This window comes from Bufo gargarizans, chromosome 2, assembly GCF_014858855.1.
Source record: "Bufo gargarizans isolate SCDJY-AF-19 chromosome 2, ASM1485885v1, whole genome shotgun sequence".
Taxonomy (NCBI): Eukaryota; Metazoa; Chordata; class Amphibia; order Anura; family Bufonidae; genus Bufo; species Bufo gargarizans.
This window is the reverse complement of record NC_058081.1, coordinates 134,247,672-134,261,776: the sequence shown is the minus strand read 5'-3', so window position 1 is coordinate 134,261,776 and position 14,105 is coordinate 134,247,672. Positions and strand designations below refer to the sequence as shown.

Here is a 14,105-nt window from a genome sequence, read left to right as displayed (position 1 = left end):
TTCTAATCATTCAATATGCAAGAGACACTTCATTTGATCTGTTATAATGGAGATGGATGATGGATCTATTTGTAACCATCTCTATAAAATACATCTCTTGGAAATGAAACTCACAGAATGGAACAACCGAGGAAGGGATAAAATTGGGTCATCACCCTCTTCATAATGGAAGAGAAACAACTGGGGCCTCAGGGGAACCCTCCAACCCCACATATCATGAAACATCTTGGAGACTCCCTCCCATATCTTTCTAATCCTCGGACACAGCCACACACCGTGAAATAAATCAGTTTTAGCCTCTGCACATTTAGGATAGTTGGTCAACCTATCCGGCTTGTCAGGGTGTGGTGGTAAATTAAAACCGTAAATGGCTCTATGGATGATTTTTATATGTCTTTCTCTAGAAAGCCATCTTGGCTTGGAATCATGTAGGAAGTGTTTAACCATAGAGATACCCCTGATCCCACAATGGGAGGTGTTTCAAGACCCTATACGAATTTATACATCCTCTGAAAGATTCTCCATGCCGCTATAGTATCCTGTATAGCAGGCATCCTCAAACTGCGGCCCTCCAGCTATTGCAAAACTACAACTCCCAGCATGCCCGAACAGCCTACAGCAGGGCATTGTGGGAGTTGTAGTTTTACAACAGCTAGAGGACCGCAGTTTGAGGACGCCTGCTGTATAGTATCCCGTATAGGACCGATTGCTTTATCCAAGGAGGGATGTTTTGTAACCTTGTGTGTAGAAAAGCTACTAGAAACCAGGCCGAATAATGGTTGGTTCCATTAACCCAGTCATTGATATATCTGGCAATACATGCCAGAGTAAACCCTCTGATGTCAGGAAAAGCTATACCACAGTGTTCACTAGAGGCCATCAGCTTTGCCAACTTGATTCAAGGGCGTTTTGCATGTCATAGGAAAGTAGTAAAGGCTTTATTCAAACTAGAAACATCTACATGCTTAAGCAATAAGAGAATGGGAATGTTGTATTTTTACTATAGTTATAACCATTGGTTTTGCTGTAGATAATGTGGTATGGAGATACTTTGAAAACTCTCACATTTATCACCCTATTTTCAGCTCTAAAGACTGCCATTATTAACAATTTCTCTGCCAAATAAACTGGTACCACAGATCTGTAATTGCATTACGAAAGGATACTCTGGAATCCTGGAGGCCAACCAAAGGGTTTTTGCTCCAAGCCCCATTCAACCAGTTCGCTTTCTCCTCATTTTCTGTAACATCTAATGGCATCTCTTGAATGTTCTGCTCTGATTTAATTAATAAGCCTGACTGAGTAATTCCTTGTGACGCTTAATCCCAACCCGATGACTATAGAAGAAGCTTTGGGCTGGCGTCCTCTGGTCATACACATTGTGAATGCATTTCATGCATCAAAACCGTAGGTTGAATACTGGAGCTTTTCGACATATCCAACACTGACTTACTTTGCTGTTTTACTTACAACTGTTCATCGGTGAGTATGATGTATTCACTCTGGAGGTTGTGTGCACACCATCAATGATCATAATGCTTTATGGCAGAACAGGAAACAGATGCTTTTCTGTTGGTAGATAACATGCTTATCAGTCAGGGTTCTGAGAGGAACATATGCTCTGCTAAACCAGCTAGAATGTGCATTTCTCAATCTATGTTTTCATTTGGGTTATCCATACCTTCCCTGGTTTTAATGTGGATTTTTGTCATCTTTACAGCTTCCGTGTCTATACGAGAAATGTGGTTTGATCACGTCTTTGTTCAGGTGTACAGATGTAGCAAACATTAACTTGTCGCTGAGTATGTAAATGCATATTTGCAGCAAACTATAAATCTAAGAAAAGAAGACACTGAAAAGGTAAAGTTAACGTTTGCTACATCTGTATATGAAGAGTATGGTACAAGGTGTTATTACTATGATCAGTAGTCAGGCCACGATAATGTCGCCGGAGCTTCACTATGTCTGCATACAGTATATCAAAGAGTACATAGACTGAGAGTATTTACAGTATATTAGCAAGTACTGTTCCGGTATAACGTGTATTATGTTTGTCCGACACTTGCATCCCATCTCATGTGCAACTTAATGCATATCCGAAAATGTATTTTACTGAAGTCAGTCCTGTAAAAATGGTTGAATATAACCAGTACAATTCCTATCTGGGGTGCACTTAGAGGTCTGACATGCCTGAGTGTACCAGTAACATGTTTTATGAGCTATAGTGAAGGTTGAGGAAATGTTGTAAAATGTATTTTTTACTATATTATAACTATTGGTTTTGCTGTAGACAATGTGGCACAGGTACTGTATACATTGCTGGGGCTCACATTTACTATGCTGGACGTGACACTTTTATGGCATTGTTTGGCCCCAAATTGTGGCGCATCTCATTTTGAACACGTGCATTTTTCATATGCACCTAAAAAAAAATATTGTTTCTGACATCCTCAAGATTTCCTGTCTTTAAATTAGAATATGGGAATAGCCAGCTTTTATCTGTCTTTATACATTTATAAAGCTGAAATCCACTATTCTGTTCCAAAAAAAAAAAGCAAAGATTAAACCAATTTGGAGTTGGTCTAAAGTTTTCATTGGCACAGATTTTCTGCATAAATGAAACCAACAAATAAGTAGTATAAACTAGACCAAACAGTCTAAGGGTCCATTCACACGTCTGCAGTGCATTGCAGATCCGCAATACACCCGGCCGGCACCCCCAAAGAAATGCCTTCTTTTGTCCGCAATTGGGGACAAGAATAGGACATGTTCTATTTTTTTACGGAGCCGCGGATTGGAAGATCGCACACATAGTGTGCTCTCCGCATCCGTTCCATCCCCATAGAGAATGAATGGGTCCGCACCTGTTCCGCAATTTGCGGAATGGATGCGGACCAATTATTACGGATGTGTGAATGGAGCCTTAAAGATGACAGAAAGAAGAGAGTCTCTCTAAATTCTCTCTGTCTACAAATTAGACAGGATTAGTTCTGTCTCCTGTACTTTACTGAAAACATGACAGTTGCCATTCTAGCTTGCTCCTTCCAGGGAGGAGTTTTAGTTAGTGAAAGTTAGTCTAGCTTACCCCCAGTAAGAGGAAGGCTGTGCGCAAGCCAGCAGAGCACGCCTAAGCTCTGCTGGACATGGAGGCCACAGCTGCAAGCCTCACAAGCCAGGAAGAAAGTTCCCTGGATAAGGATAAAGACAGACCAGACTACATAAAGTAAAGTTTAGCAGAAAGGAAAGGACTTCTATTTAATCCTGTTAGCACAGCAGAGCCAGAGCAACAGATGTAGCAAAGCCGCTTGTGTTTGCCTGCCAGAATTTATACCAAAGCCTGCTGGTAACCAAGAAAAACTAAATTCAAGTAAAACTGTTATCAACTCCAACACAAGTCTGAACTCACTTAATTTCATTACCCCCTCCAACAACTATCCCTTGCTCTGCTTCGGACAACAACGCCTGGGGTCCAAAGTGTCCAAGTAGGAGCAGCGTGACACGTGCACAGCCACATCTAGAGGGACATTATAGGCTACCCTTACACCACTCTGGCATTCCTACACCTGAGTACCACCAACACCATCTACTTAAGGGGACTCTGTCCCTTGTTACTTCAATGCAACTGGCAAAAAAATCTAAGAAAGGACCCCTTGCCGTCTGCCGAGTCCATCGCATATGTATCTGCACCTTTCCCGCAAATATCTTAGCACAGACAGAGTGGAAAGAACCAATAGCTTTCCATTTTCATAATTAACATTCACTGTAAATTCTTAATAAGGTTGCCTGTACACGCTCAGGTTTTGATCAAGTTTTCTGATGCAGTTTATGAAGCCAAAACCAGGTGAACTCTGAAATTGCACCGAGTATCTTGAAAATCACTTCAAGATCGCTGCAGACAAGTGAGTAGCTAGCATTTTATTTTATTTCTACATACGGGGATTTCAGAGCGATTTCCAAGCTACCTTTTTCTCCATAGAGTAACAACAGTATCTCTTGCCCTTAAAATCGCTGTGATATCGCTGCTTAATCTCTAGAAATTAAGTCTCTCCAGCAATACTCATTCGGCTGCAGCAATTCGGAAGCAATTTTAAAGCTACTCAATGCATTCCCTAGGCACAGCAATTTCACAGTGATTTTTTTGTGGTGTGACATAAAAGTGTAGACGTAGCCCCAGTTCTACCTAATAGGGGAGTGACAACTGATAATTTGTGCCAGAAATAGGATGAGTTGTTGCTGCTTTATCTGCTATTGAGATAGAAATAGGAGAAGGAGTCTCGTTGGGATGTTACACCACAAACATCATAGTGAATCTAGGCCTAAAGCTTTAGGGGGTCATCCGAGATAATTAAGAAGCTCACCAAACTGTAAAGTGTTTTAAAATGAAAAACAAAAAAATGCTATACTCGCCCCTTTCCCCAGCGCCCATTCTCTGCAGCACTGTCTGGTTCTCTTTGATCATGAACAATGGCAGTGATGTGCTGGGATATGGCACATGTCTGCTGCTACCAGTCACTGTCCTCGGTTGTCTTGTGTCCTATCCCAGCAAGTGACTGTACATAGTACAGTGGCGATGACCCGCCTAGTGTAGTGCTGGAATAGGGCACATGACCTCTGCAGCTTATCAATTTTTTCAACGGTACACTACTGAGGACAGTGATTGGCAGCAACCAGGGGTGCACCTAGCCTTTCTGCTGCCTGAGGCAAAAACGGAAACGCCCCTCCCCCAATCCAATTTCTTAATCTAACCCCTTTGTCACAATGAAAGTGCTCATTGACCATTGCCCTTCTGCTGCCCCCCTATTGGACGTACCTGGTGCTGCCTGGGGCGATCGCCTCACCTGGCCTCATTGGTGGTGCACCCCTGGTAGAAACGGTCATGTGCCTTATCCTGGCACGTCACTGCTGCTGCTTGTAAAGATACATCATCAGAAGTTCTGGAGCAGTGCTGGAGAAAAGGGTGAGTGTAACGTGTTTTGTACTTTAAACTATTTTACAGCTTGTTGAAGATTTTTAATTATCTTGCAAAATCTCTTAAACTCTAATTATATATATATATATATATATATATATATATATACACACAGTTGTATTCAAAATAATAGCAGTCAGACATCATTAACCTTATCCATCACTGTTTTTAGTAGAAATTATATTTCTACATGGCAAATAATTTACTAGCAGGTGTAATAGAGTAATAGAAACCCAACAGACCCAACAGTCATGACCATGCATGCTTCTGATTCTGTGTAATTCAATCACTTATTGAAAGGGGCATGTTCAAAATAATAGCAGTGTGGAGTTCAATGAGTGAGGTCATTCATTCTTTGAAAAACAATTGCCAATTATTGCCCTTATTTAAGGAAGGAAGGCAGCAAATGTTGTACATGCTGGTTACAGTGCATTTCTCTCTGAAATTCGGAGGAGAATGGGTCGTTCCAGACATTGTTCAGAAGAACAGCGTACCTTGATTAAAAAGTTGATTGGAGAGGGGTAAACATATAAATAAGGGCAGAAAATGATAGGCTGCTCAGCTAAAATGATCACAAATGCTTTAAAATGGCAACCAAAAACTAAAAAGATGTGGAAGAAAGTGAAAAACTACCATTCGAATGGATAGAAGAATAGCCAAAATGGCAAGGACTCAGTCAACAATCAGCTCCAGGAAGATAAAAGAAGGTCTAAAGTTACCTGTGAGTACTGTTACAATTAGACCCCAATGTGAAGCTAAGCTATCTGCAAGAAGCCCCCGCAAAGTTCCACTGTTGAAAAACAATACATGTGCTGAAGAGGTTACAATTTGCCAAAGAGCACATTGACTAGCCTAAAGACATTTTGTGGACTGATGAACGTAAGATTGTTCTTTTTTGGGTCTAGTGGCCGGAGACTGTTTGTCAGATGACCCACAAATGCTGACTTCAAGCCGCAGTACACTGTGAAGACAGTGAAGCATGGTGGAGCATACATCATGATATGGGGATATTTCTCATACTACGGTGTTGGGCCTATTTACCGCATACCAGGGATCATGGATCAGTTTGAATACATCAGAATACTTGAAGAGGTCATGCTGCCTTATGCTGAAGAGGAAATGCCCTTGAAATGGGTGTTCCAACAAGACAACGACCCCAAACACACCAGTAAACGTGCAACATTTTGGTTCCAGACCAACAAGATTGACGTTATGGAGTGGTCAGCCCAATCCCCGGATCTCGATCCAACTGAAAACTTGTGGGGTGACATCAAAAACGCAGTTTCTGAGGAAAGCAAACAAGAAGTAGAGAAGATCTGTGGAATGTAGTCCAATCATCCTGGGCTGGAATACCTGTTCACAGCTGCCAGAAGTTGGTTGACTCCATGCAACACAGATGTACAGCAGTTCTCAGAAACAGCGGTTATACAACTAAATATTAGTGATTCAAAGGAAAGCAAAATCTTCAAACATTTTTCACTTTATATAGTGAATGTTTGCGTTTGTAAAGAAGAATACAAACACTGCTATTTTTTTGAACAGTCAAATATTTACTTTTCTTCAATTTGTTAGAGGAACAACACAAATTTGGTATATTTATTTTCATGTTTTGATTTGGAATAGAATGTGTAGTGTTCCCAATGCATTTGTGTGTAAGGAATTAAAAGCTATTCGAAGGATTTTGAGCTTTATTCACTTTTTTAAACACACTGCTATTATTTTGAACACAACTGTAAATATTATTTCTGATTACATGCAATATAATGTAACATGACGTTCTATAAAATCTAGCCTGGCATTCTGGCGCATAAGTTACTACCGTATTTTCACCTACTAGGCAATGAACATACTGTAGGCATCCTAATGTGGGAGGCATCCTAATGTGACTCTGATCCTTGCAGTTATATAGCGTTCATAGATTGCATCCTTTATTAAAGATTTGTTACAGATTTGAGAATCATCCTCACCAGTTCATATACTTTTTTCCAACTTTTAATTATTTCCCCAGCTTCTTGCGTGGACATAGAAGAAGCGAGATGTCAGAGATTGTAAGTATCACCTTGTGCTCAGTCACTTGAGTCGGAGTCTTTTTACCATTTGTAGCTTTTCATTTGCTAAACAAATACGGTATATGTTGTCTGGTAAAAATGTCTTCACGGCTAGGCAGTCATAAGGTGAATGCATTTCCAGCTGGCTCTAGAGCTCCACTATAGAAAGTAAGCCTGCGTGTTAAAACCAGCAATAAAGACCCAGGCAAGGGGAGACTATCATTGTAGGAGGATTACTATGCAACAAACAGAGCACTTTAAATAAAGTATTATTGCTATAATTGCTATAAACACATGCAATAAAAATGTTGTTTATTTTGTATGTACGTTCCATTTTTCTCTGTGGTAGAGCCTCCTGCTGTTTATCCTTGTCCACCTTCCCTTGCATTCAGTAGTGGACTAAGATTCTCAGGGGCATCCCTCCTCCTTTCCCTTCCCCTCAGTCCCTACTTCTATATTAATAGAAATATATAACTATATATCTCTGTAGTCAGAGGAGAAGAAAATTGTAGGGCATTACATACCATATATATATCTCTGGGGCTATATATGAGGGACTATTTTCTATGCACAAGATCAGGCATGCTCAGCCTGCGGCCCTCCAGCTGTTGCAAAACTACAACTCCCAACATTCCCGGGGAGCCTACAGCTATCAGTCTACAGAAGGGCATGGTGGGAGTTGTAGTTTTACAACAGCTGGAGGGCCGCAGGTTGAGCATCATTTGTGAGATAACCCCTTTAAAGGGACCTGTACTAATGAAAATGCTATAAGCTATAAGCACCATGTTACAGAGCAGAAGGAGCTGAGCAGATTGATGTATAGATTTATGGAAATAAGATTCAGTAAAACTTGTAATTTATTTATTTACATTCCTGCTCATTCTGGGCTTTGAGGTCCAGGAGGCGGTCCTATCAGTGATTGACAGCTCTCTCTGTATACACAGTCATAGAGGGAAGCTGTCAGTCACTGATAGGACCGCCTCCTGGACTTCAAAAACCAGAATGAGCAGTGATGTAAATGTATAAATGGCAGGTTATACTGAGTACGTTCTCATAAAACTACATGTCAATCTGCTCAGCTCTTCCTGCTCTATAACATGCTCAAACACAATGTTCAATGTGACAGGTTCCCTTTAAGAATCAGTCTCCAAAGCACAATATAGTTCTATAGTACAGTACATAAATGGTCCTTATAATGAAGAATTGTATTTCGTAAGGATGTTCAATTAGTGATTAGGAGGAAATAGATTATTAATCCATTCAAAAGACATAAAATATAAAACAAGAAGTTGGGATGTCCATATAGGAGAGCAAAAATCAAAGTAAGGCTCCTCTACTGGTGCTGGTTAACGACACCATATACATCCATTTTGGGACAGAGGATCGCAACTTGATCTCTCAATTCACCTCCCTCAGAGGGAAAAAGACCCTTTATAGAAATATAGAAATGGAGTCATCAAACTCCAGTGGGGAAGTGGTATGCGACCAACCTAAGCTAGGCAATCTCCAGAGAAATCTATGAGACCAGAGATTTCCTTAGTGTTATGTACAGCCCTCAAAATCTCTATAAAATGGATTAAGAATGGATTTTTAAGTATGTTTTTATCCCTGAAAAACAACATTTTAGATTTTTGTTTATTTACCGTTTTAAATATATACAGTGTATATATATATATTTGAAACTAGGATACATTTTGTTGTAGAGTTGGTCATGCTATATGGGAACTGGCTACAATCAGCCCTGATGTGTGTTGGTTGCTTTTAGACAGGAACATATCGTATTGTTTCAGAAGAGGAACAGTCCCTCCGTGCCAAGCTAGAGCGTCTGACAACCAAAGACCATGGACCTGTGTTTGGCAAATGTGAAAAGCTGCCAGAGCACACAGTGCAGAAGGTAGTTATGAAATATTCCATTGTAAGGTGAATGCCAAGCAGTGACTGGATCTCTGTTTCCTTTCATTGTCATTTTAAAGGGGCTATATGAGAAAAGTCTGCTTTCTAGCCAGAAACAGCGCCACATCTGTCTATAAGTTGTGCCTGGTATTGCAGTTCAAGTAAATGGAGCTGAGCTGCAATGTCAACTGTGGCTTCATAAAAGGATGAAAGATGATTGTGTCTGTAATGTCCTTAAAGAGGTTGGCCACTTTCTGGCTACTTTTCTCCAATGTATATGTAAGATGACTAGAGAGGAGCGAAATTCTCTAAAATTCAATTCGGCTGCTTAGCCCCATTGTACAAATTCGCTTCATGACAAATAAAAAAATGAAATCATACTTACCTCATCCATTTGATCGCGAAGAGATCGCCGCGGCCATCTTGCTTGAAGATCCAGCCCAAAATTTTTTATTTTATTTTTGCCTCCATTTTAGGGAAAATCGATTTGTTACCATGGAGCACGAGAAAATTTGGCTTTGCGGCGAATACATTTTTTTATGAAATTCGGATCAAAGTTCACTTTGTCAGCTTCGATTCACTCAACTCTGAAGATGACGTTATTACACTTACTTATATAGCTTTTGTTGATTTTCTGTGCCGTTTGCTATATGTCATAAGTCATGTCCCCTTGTTGGGCAAATCTTCTGGGCTGTCCACATAGAGGTCCTATCCACAAGATGGCTTCTGACTGAACATCATGTGATAACTGCAGACACATCCCTCGGCCTTCTCCACTCATATACAACACACCTGTCATCCGCACTTGCAATGTTGAGAGTATAGTGCAGCTGCACTGTATTTGACTGATGGAGACTGAGTGATTTGCCTGGTCACACGACCCCCCACATCAGCAGCTATTTTATGGAGAAGACCTCTGTGTGGACAGTGCAAACGACTTGGCCAACAAGGGGCATATCTTATGAAATATGGAAAATGGCGCAGGAACTATATTAGTAAGTGCCATATAGTCATCTTACCTACATATTGTCAGCAGTAGCCAGAAAGCGGCCAACCCCTTTAAGACATTAAATTGATAGTGGAAGTTGTGAAATTCAGGGTTTGAACATAATATACTTTTACCTGACTCAGACACAATTTATAGACTCTTAAAGGGCTTATCCACTTTTGACAATCTCCTTTTTGTTGGTGGCCTCCAGGAGATCACAGGGTGTCACACTGCTGGATTTTTCCGCAATCACCTGTAATCTGTAGGGAAATTCAACTCCAAGAGTTCAATTTCCTTGTAGTTACATGGAAAGGTGAAGCATTACATGGCAGCCATTCAAATGATTACAATGCACAAGCGCTACCTCTCTAATTCCCTACAGTGCCTACGCTGAGTACAAATAAGGGCTACCTACCTCATCTCTTACACCATATAATTAAAACTGCTATAACAGCTAAAAGCACTCTCGCTGGCACACTATCATTAGGATCACTAGTTAGTTACAACTACTACACACTAAAAGTCACTATATAATGCCACTAGTGTCAGAATAGAGCCTTTGTTATGCTTGTGTAGTGTGAGTCTCTCATACCCGGTGCTTCTAGCATTAGTTGATATCATTCGTATGTTGTGAAACCACCTAATTGTTCCTCATCTGAGTCTTCAACTCCACTCACCAAGCAAAAATCCCTGGTCGGTGACTAGATCGCTTTGGTGGTCGCCCATAGCTATCGACGTAACACTCTCTGGATGGGTGCTTGGGAGGTACAAACTTCCTTCTTCCAATGCATTTCAGAATTTATGGATTCCTTTGACTAATTTCTCTATTAAACTGCATGATGTGAATGATCAACTATACCGACGTCTGGACGGTGATTCATAGGAAGAGTATTATTGAGATAGACTTCAGATACAGTATGTAAAGAACAGGAGGTGAATGGTGCCAAAAATAATTTGGCATCCATTTGTAATATGTAAGGGACTGAACACAGCATAGTTCATCATTCACATCATTTAGTTCACTAGAGAAACTATCCATACGCTATTCCAGTATTGAGCATGCCAAAGAAACCTGCGTATTCTGAGATTCATTGGCAGGAAGTTTGTACCTTGCAAGCATCTGTCTAGAGAATGTGACGTCATACAGAAGTCCCGTTTAGATACCTGTGGGTTCCACCTGAGCCTAGCCACCGACCAAGGCTTTTCGCTTGGTGAGTGGAGCAGAAAACTCAGCTAAGAATCGATTTGCTGGTTTATCTACATCCAAACTATATCAACTAATGCCAGAAGCACCTTGTATGCGAGAATCACACCGCGGAGGTACTAACTGTCACACAGGACAAGTGCTTTATTCTGGTACTAGTGTTAGTGTGCAAGTGCCAGTACTTCTAGTTGTTATAGTGGTTTTAATCTGGTGTCCATGTAATGCATAGAGGTGATGGGTCCTCCAGAGCCGCAATGGTCTTTGTAGCCACCCTATGCTCCAACCAAAAGATACTCCCCCCTCTATAAACACAAAATGTCCTAACTGGTTATTTGAAATGAGTTTTCTAAAGTAGACAATCCTTTTAATGCCCTTGAAGGACTAAAGGCGGGCTTACACGGGCCGATAGGACAGCTGATTGTCGAGAGGGAAACGTTCCTTCCCAACAGTTGAACAGTTGTTCAGTGAAGGAAACCACTGCATTTACATGCAGCGATCTCCTTCACAGTACGAGGGTGAGGAATCACTATTGCGATCCCTTGTCCCCATATAGAATCATTGTTTCTGGGCAGCAGATCGCTGTGTAGACCGCACAATCTACTGCCCAGGAATGATGATTGGAGCGCCTGCATGAACCACAGGATCACCCAATGAACAAGCGTTTTGTTGATTCATCAGCGGCACATTTAGATGTCCAGATTATCGGGAATGAGCATTCGCAGGAACAGTCTTCCCGATAATCTGGCCGATTATTGGTACGTGTAAATCCACCTTAAGATAAAGTATATGTGTTCTTTAATCAGTAACAATACCTCATATTAAGGTCCCATTCACATGACCGTATTGTCGTTCTGCATCCGATCCGCATTTATTGCATATCAGATGTGGACCAATTTATTTTAATGGGGCTGCAAAAGATGCGGACAGCACACTGTGTGCTGTCTACATCCGTATGTCCATTCCATGGCTGTGAAAAGAAAACAAAAATTGAACATTTCCTATTCTTGTCCATTTTGCAGACGAGAATAGATATCTGTTACATAGTGCGGAACCAACAGAAGGGGAAAATGCAAGGTGTCCATGTTTTGCAGATACACGGTTTGCAGTCTACAAAATGGACACAGTTGTGTGAATGGACCTCAAGAAAAAATACTCTTGCAGATCTTGATGTGGAACGTTGGAGCTCAACTCCCTTGGTCACTGTCTAAAGGTCCCTTTACACAGGACGACGATCTAGCAGATTGTCAGGGAAGGAAGCATTCCTTCCCAACAATGTGCTGATCACTAGTGGAGGAGATCTCCTCCACTTCCTCCACAGTATGGGGAGCAGTGATCACTAATGCCATCACTCTTCCTCATACGGTCTTGTTCTTTCCCGGCAGCAGAGTGTGTTTACACCGCATGATCTGCCACTGTTAAACCATGGTCTTTTGTGCTGCAATTAATAGTAGTGCTGGTTGGCGATGATCTGTTCAATTGGCCACTGTAAAGGGCCCATAAGGATTATACCAAATGGGATGGATCCAATACATCACTGCCATTTTCTAATGAAATCTTAAGTGGCTGCTTTAGTTTCCAGTGAAACCTAAAGCAGCCTCTTAAAATTTAATTGCAAAATAACTGCAGTAGCACAGTACGGAGGTTTATGGCGGCATTGTGGATGGGTCAGAACCACCCCTTTTGGTTTTACCCTAATAGAAAAAGTAGAACTGAACTTTGGTTACTTTAAGCAAAATGGCAAGTCTTTGCTGAGACATGAGGCCTAACATGTTCATAACTAACTAAACTTTTAGGGGTCATTTAGTATTAGATATACACCAATTTTTGGCATATATCTGTCTCTGATTCGGGCGCAAAGGGGATTTGTTGCATAGATTTATGCTGGTGGTGGATGCGCCGAAGTTATGTTGAGGCCGGCGACTCTACATAACTTAGGCGCATCATGCACCATCGCCAGGGGTATTAAGAGTAGCGTCTAAAACAACGGTCTTAATAAATGACCCCATTAGTTCTTTCTTTTATATTAAACATATTCATCCATATTACTTCTGTTTTCTTCCGCATTTGAAGGCTAAAGATGAATTAAATGAGACAGATGAGAAGCGAGATTCAGCTGTAAAGGAACTTCGAGACATAGTGCAGGAGAAAGCTAACACTGGAGACGACCTCTGCAAGACAGTTGCAGAGAAGGTGGTCGGGATGGATAATAGCTTTTTTCTGCGTTTCATTCGGGCCCGCAAATTTGAAGTAAATCGAGCCTATGACCTTCTGAAAGGTAAGCAGGTTGTGACACCCGAGAGACTGGACACAATATGCATTGTAATATAAAATTGGTTTCACTTTGGGTTTCTTGTCTCAAGTGCTTTCAAGACTTCCAAAGACTTGAATGGAAAAGCAGCTGAAATGTACGGTCCCCATTTTATTTAATATCCACCTGGATGTGTCAGTCAGTGGCCACTTCACCTGGTGGAGAATGGGCGAGGGGAGCAGGAGACCCCTGTTCTCCTGATAAGTGGTGGTTACTGTTCCCTTTAAGCTATTAAACACTGCCCTCTCAGAGGGACAGTCGGCTCCCGAGCACACTCCCTTTGCACGCCTCTGAATGATCTGGCAGAGTGTTCCTGAATCGCTCTGCCCAATCAAAGACAGAACTGTAGGGCAATACAGTAGCTGCACAGTCCCACCTGTCCTCCCTGCACTCATCTCTGTCATCAGTGGGTGGCAAACAAACTTTAACAAGGTAGTGTGAAAAGGGGAGCAGTCTGTGAGATGGAGGCATAATGAGCTGTCTATGACAGATGGTGTCGAGGGATCAGTCTGTGTGAGAGGGGTCATAATGAGGTGTCTGTGACAGAGGGGGCATAAGGATTAGTCTGAAAGATGGAGCGTTAGGTTGGGTCTGTGAGGGAGAGATGGTGGACCTTGGGAGCAGTACGCGAGAGGGGGGGGCATGGAGAGCTGTATGCGAGACAGACAGAATGGGTCAGCAGCCTGTGTAACATA

General features: G+C 41.5%; 1 protein-coding gene across 1 annotated transcript in view; it reads left to right on the top strand.

The window, feature by feature from the left end:
* Window positions 1-6,979: 6,979 nt before the first annotated feature.
* Window positions 6,980-14,105, top strand: part of RLBP1 (retinaldehyde binding protein 1) — a 31,324-nt gene continuing 24,198 nt past the window's right edge. The window contains exons 1-3 of the mRNA XM_044283211.1: window positions 6,980-7,017; window positions 8,783-8,911; window positions 13,173-13,377. Of these exons, the coding sequence (XP_044139146.1) occupies window positions 7,006-7,017; window positions 8,783-8,911; window positions 13,173-13,377 (346 nt within the window). The 5' untranslated portion in view covers window positions 6,980-7,005. The remainder of the gene's footprint in view (window positions 7,018-8,782; window positions 8,912-13,172; window positions 13,378-14,105) is intronic.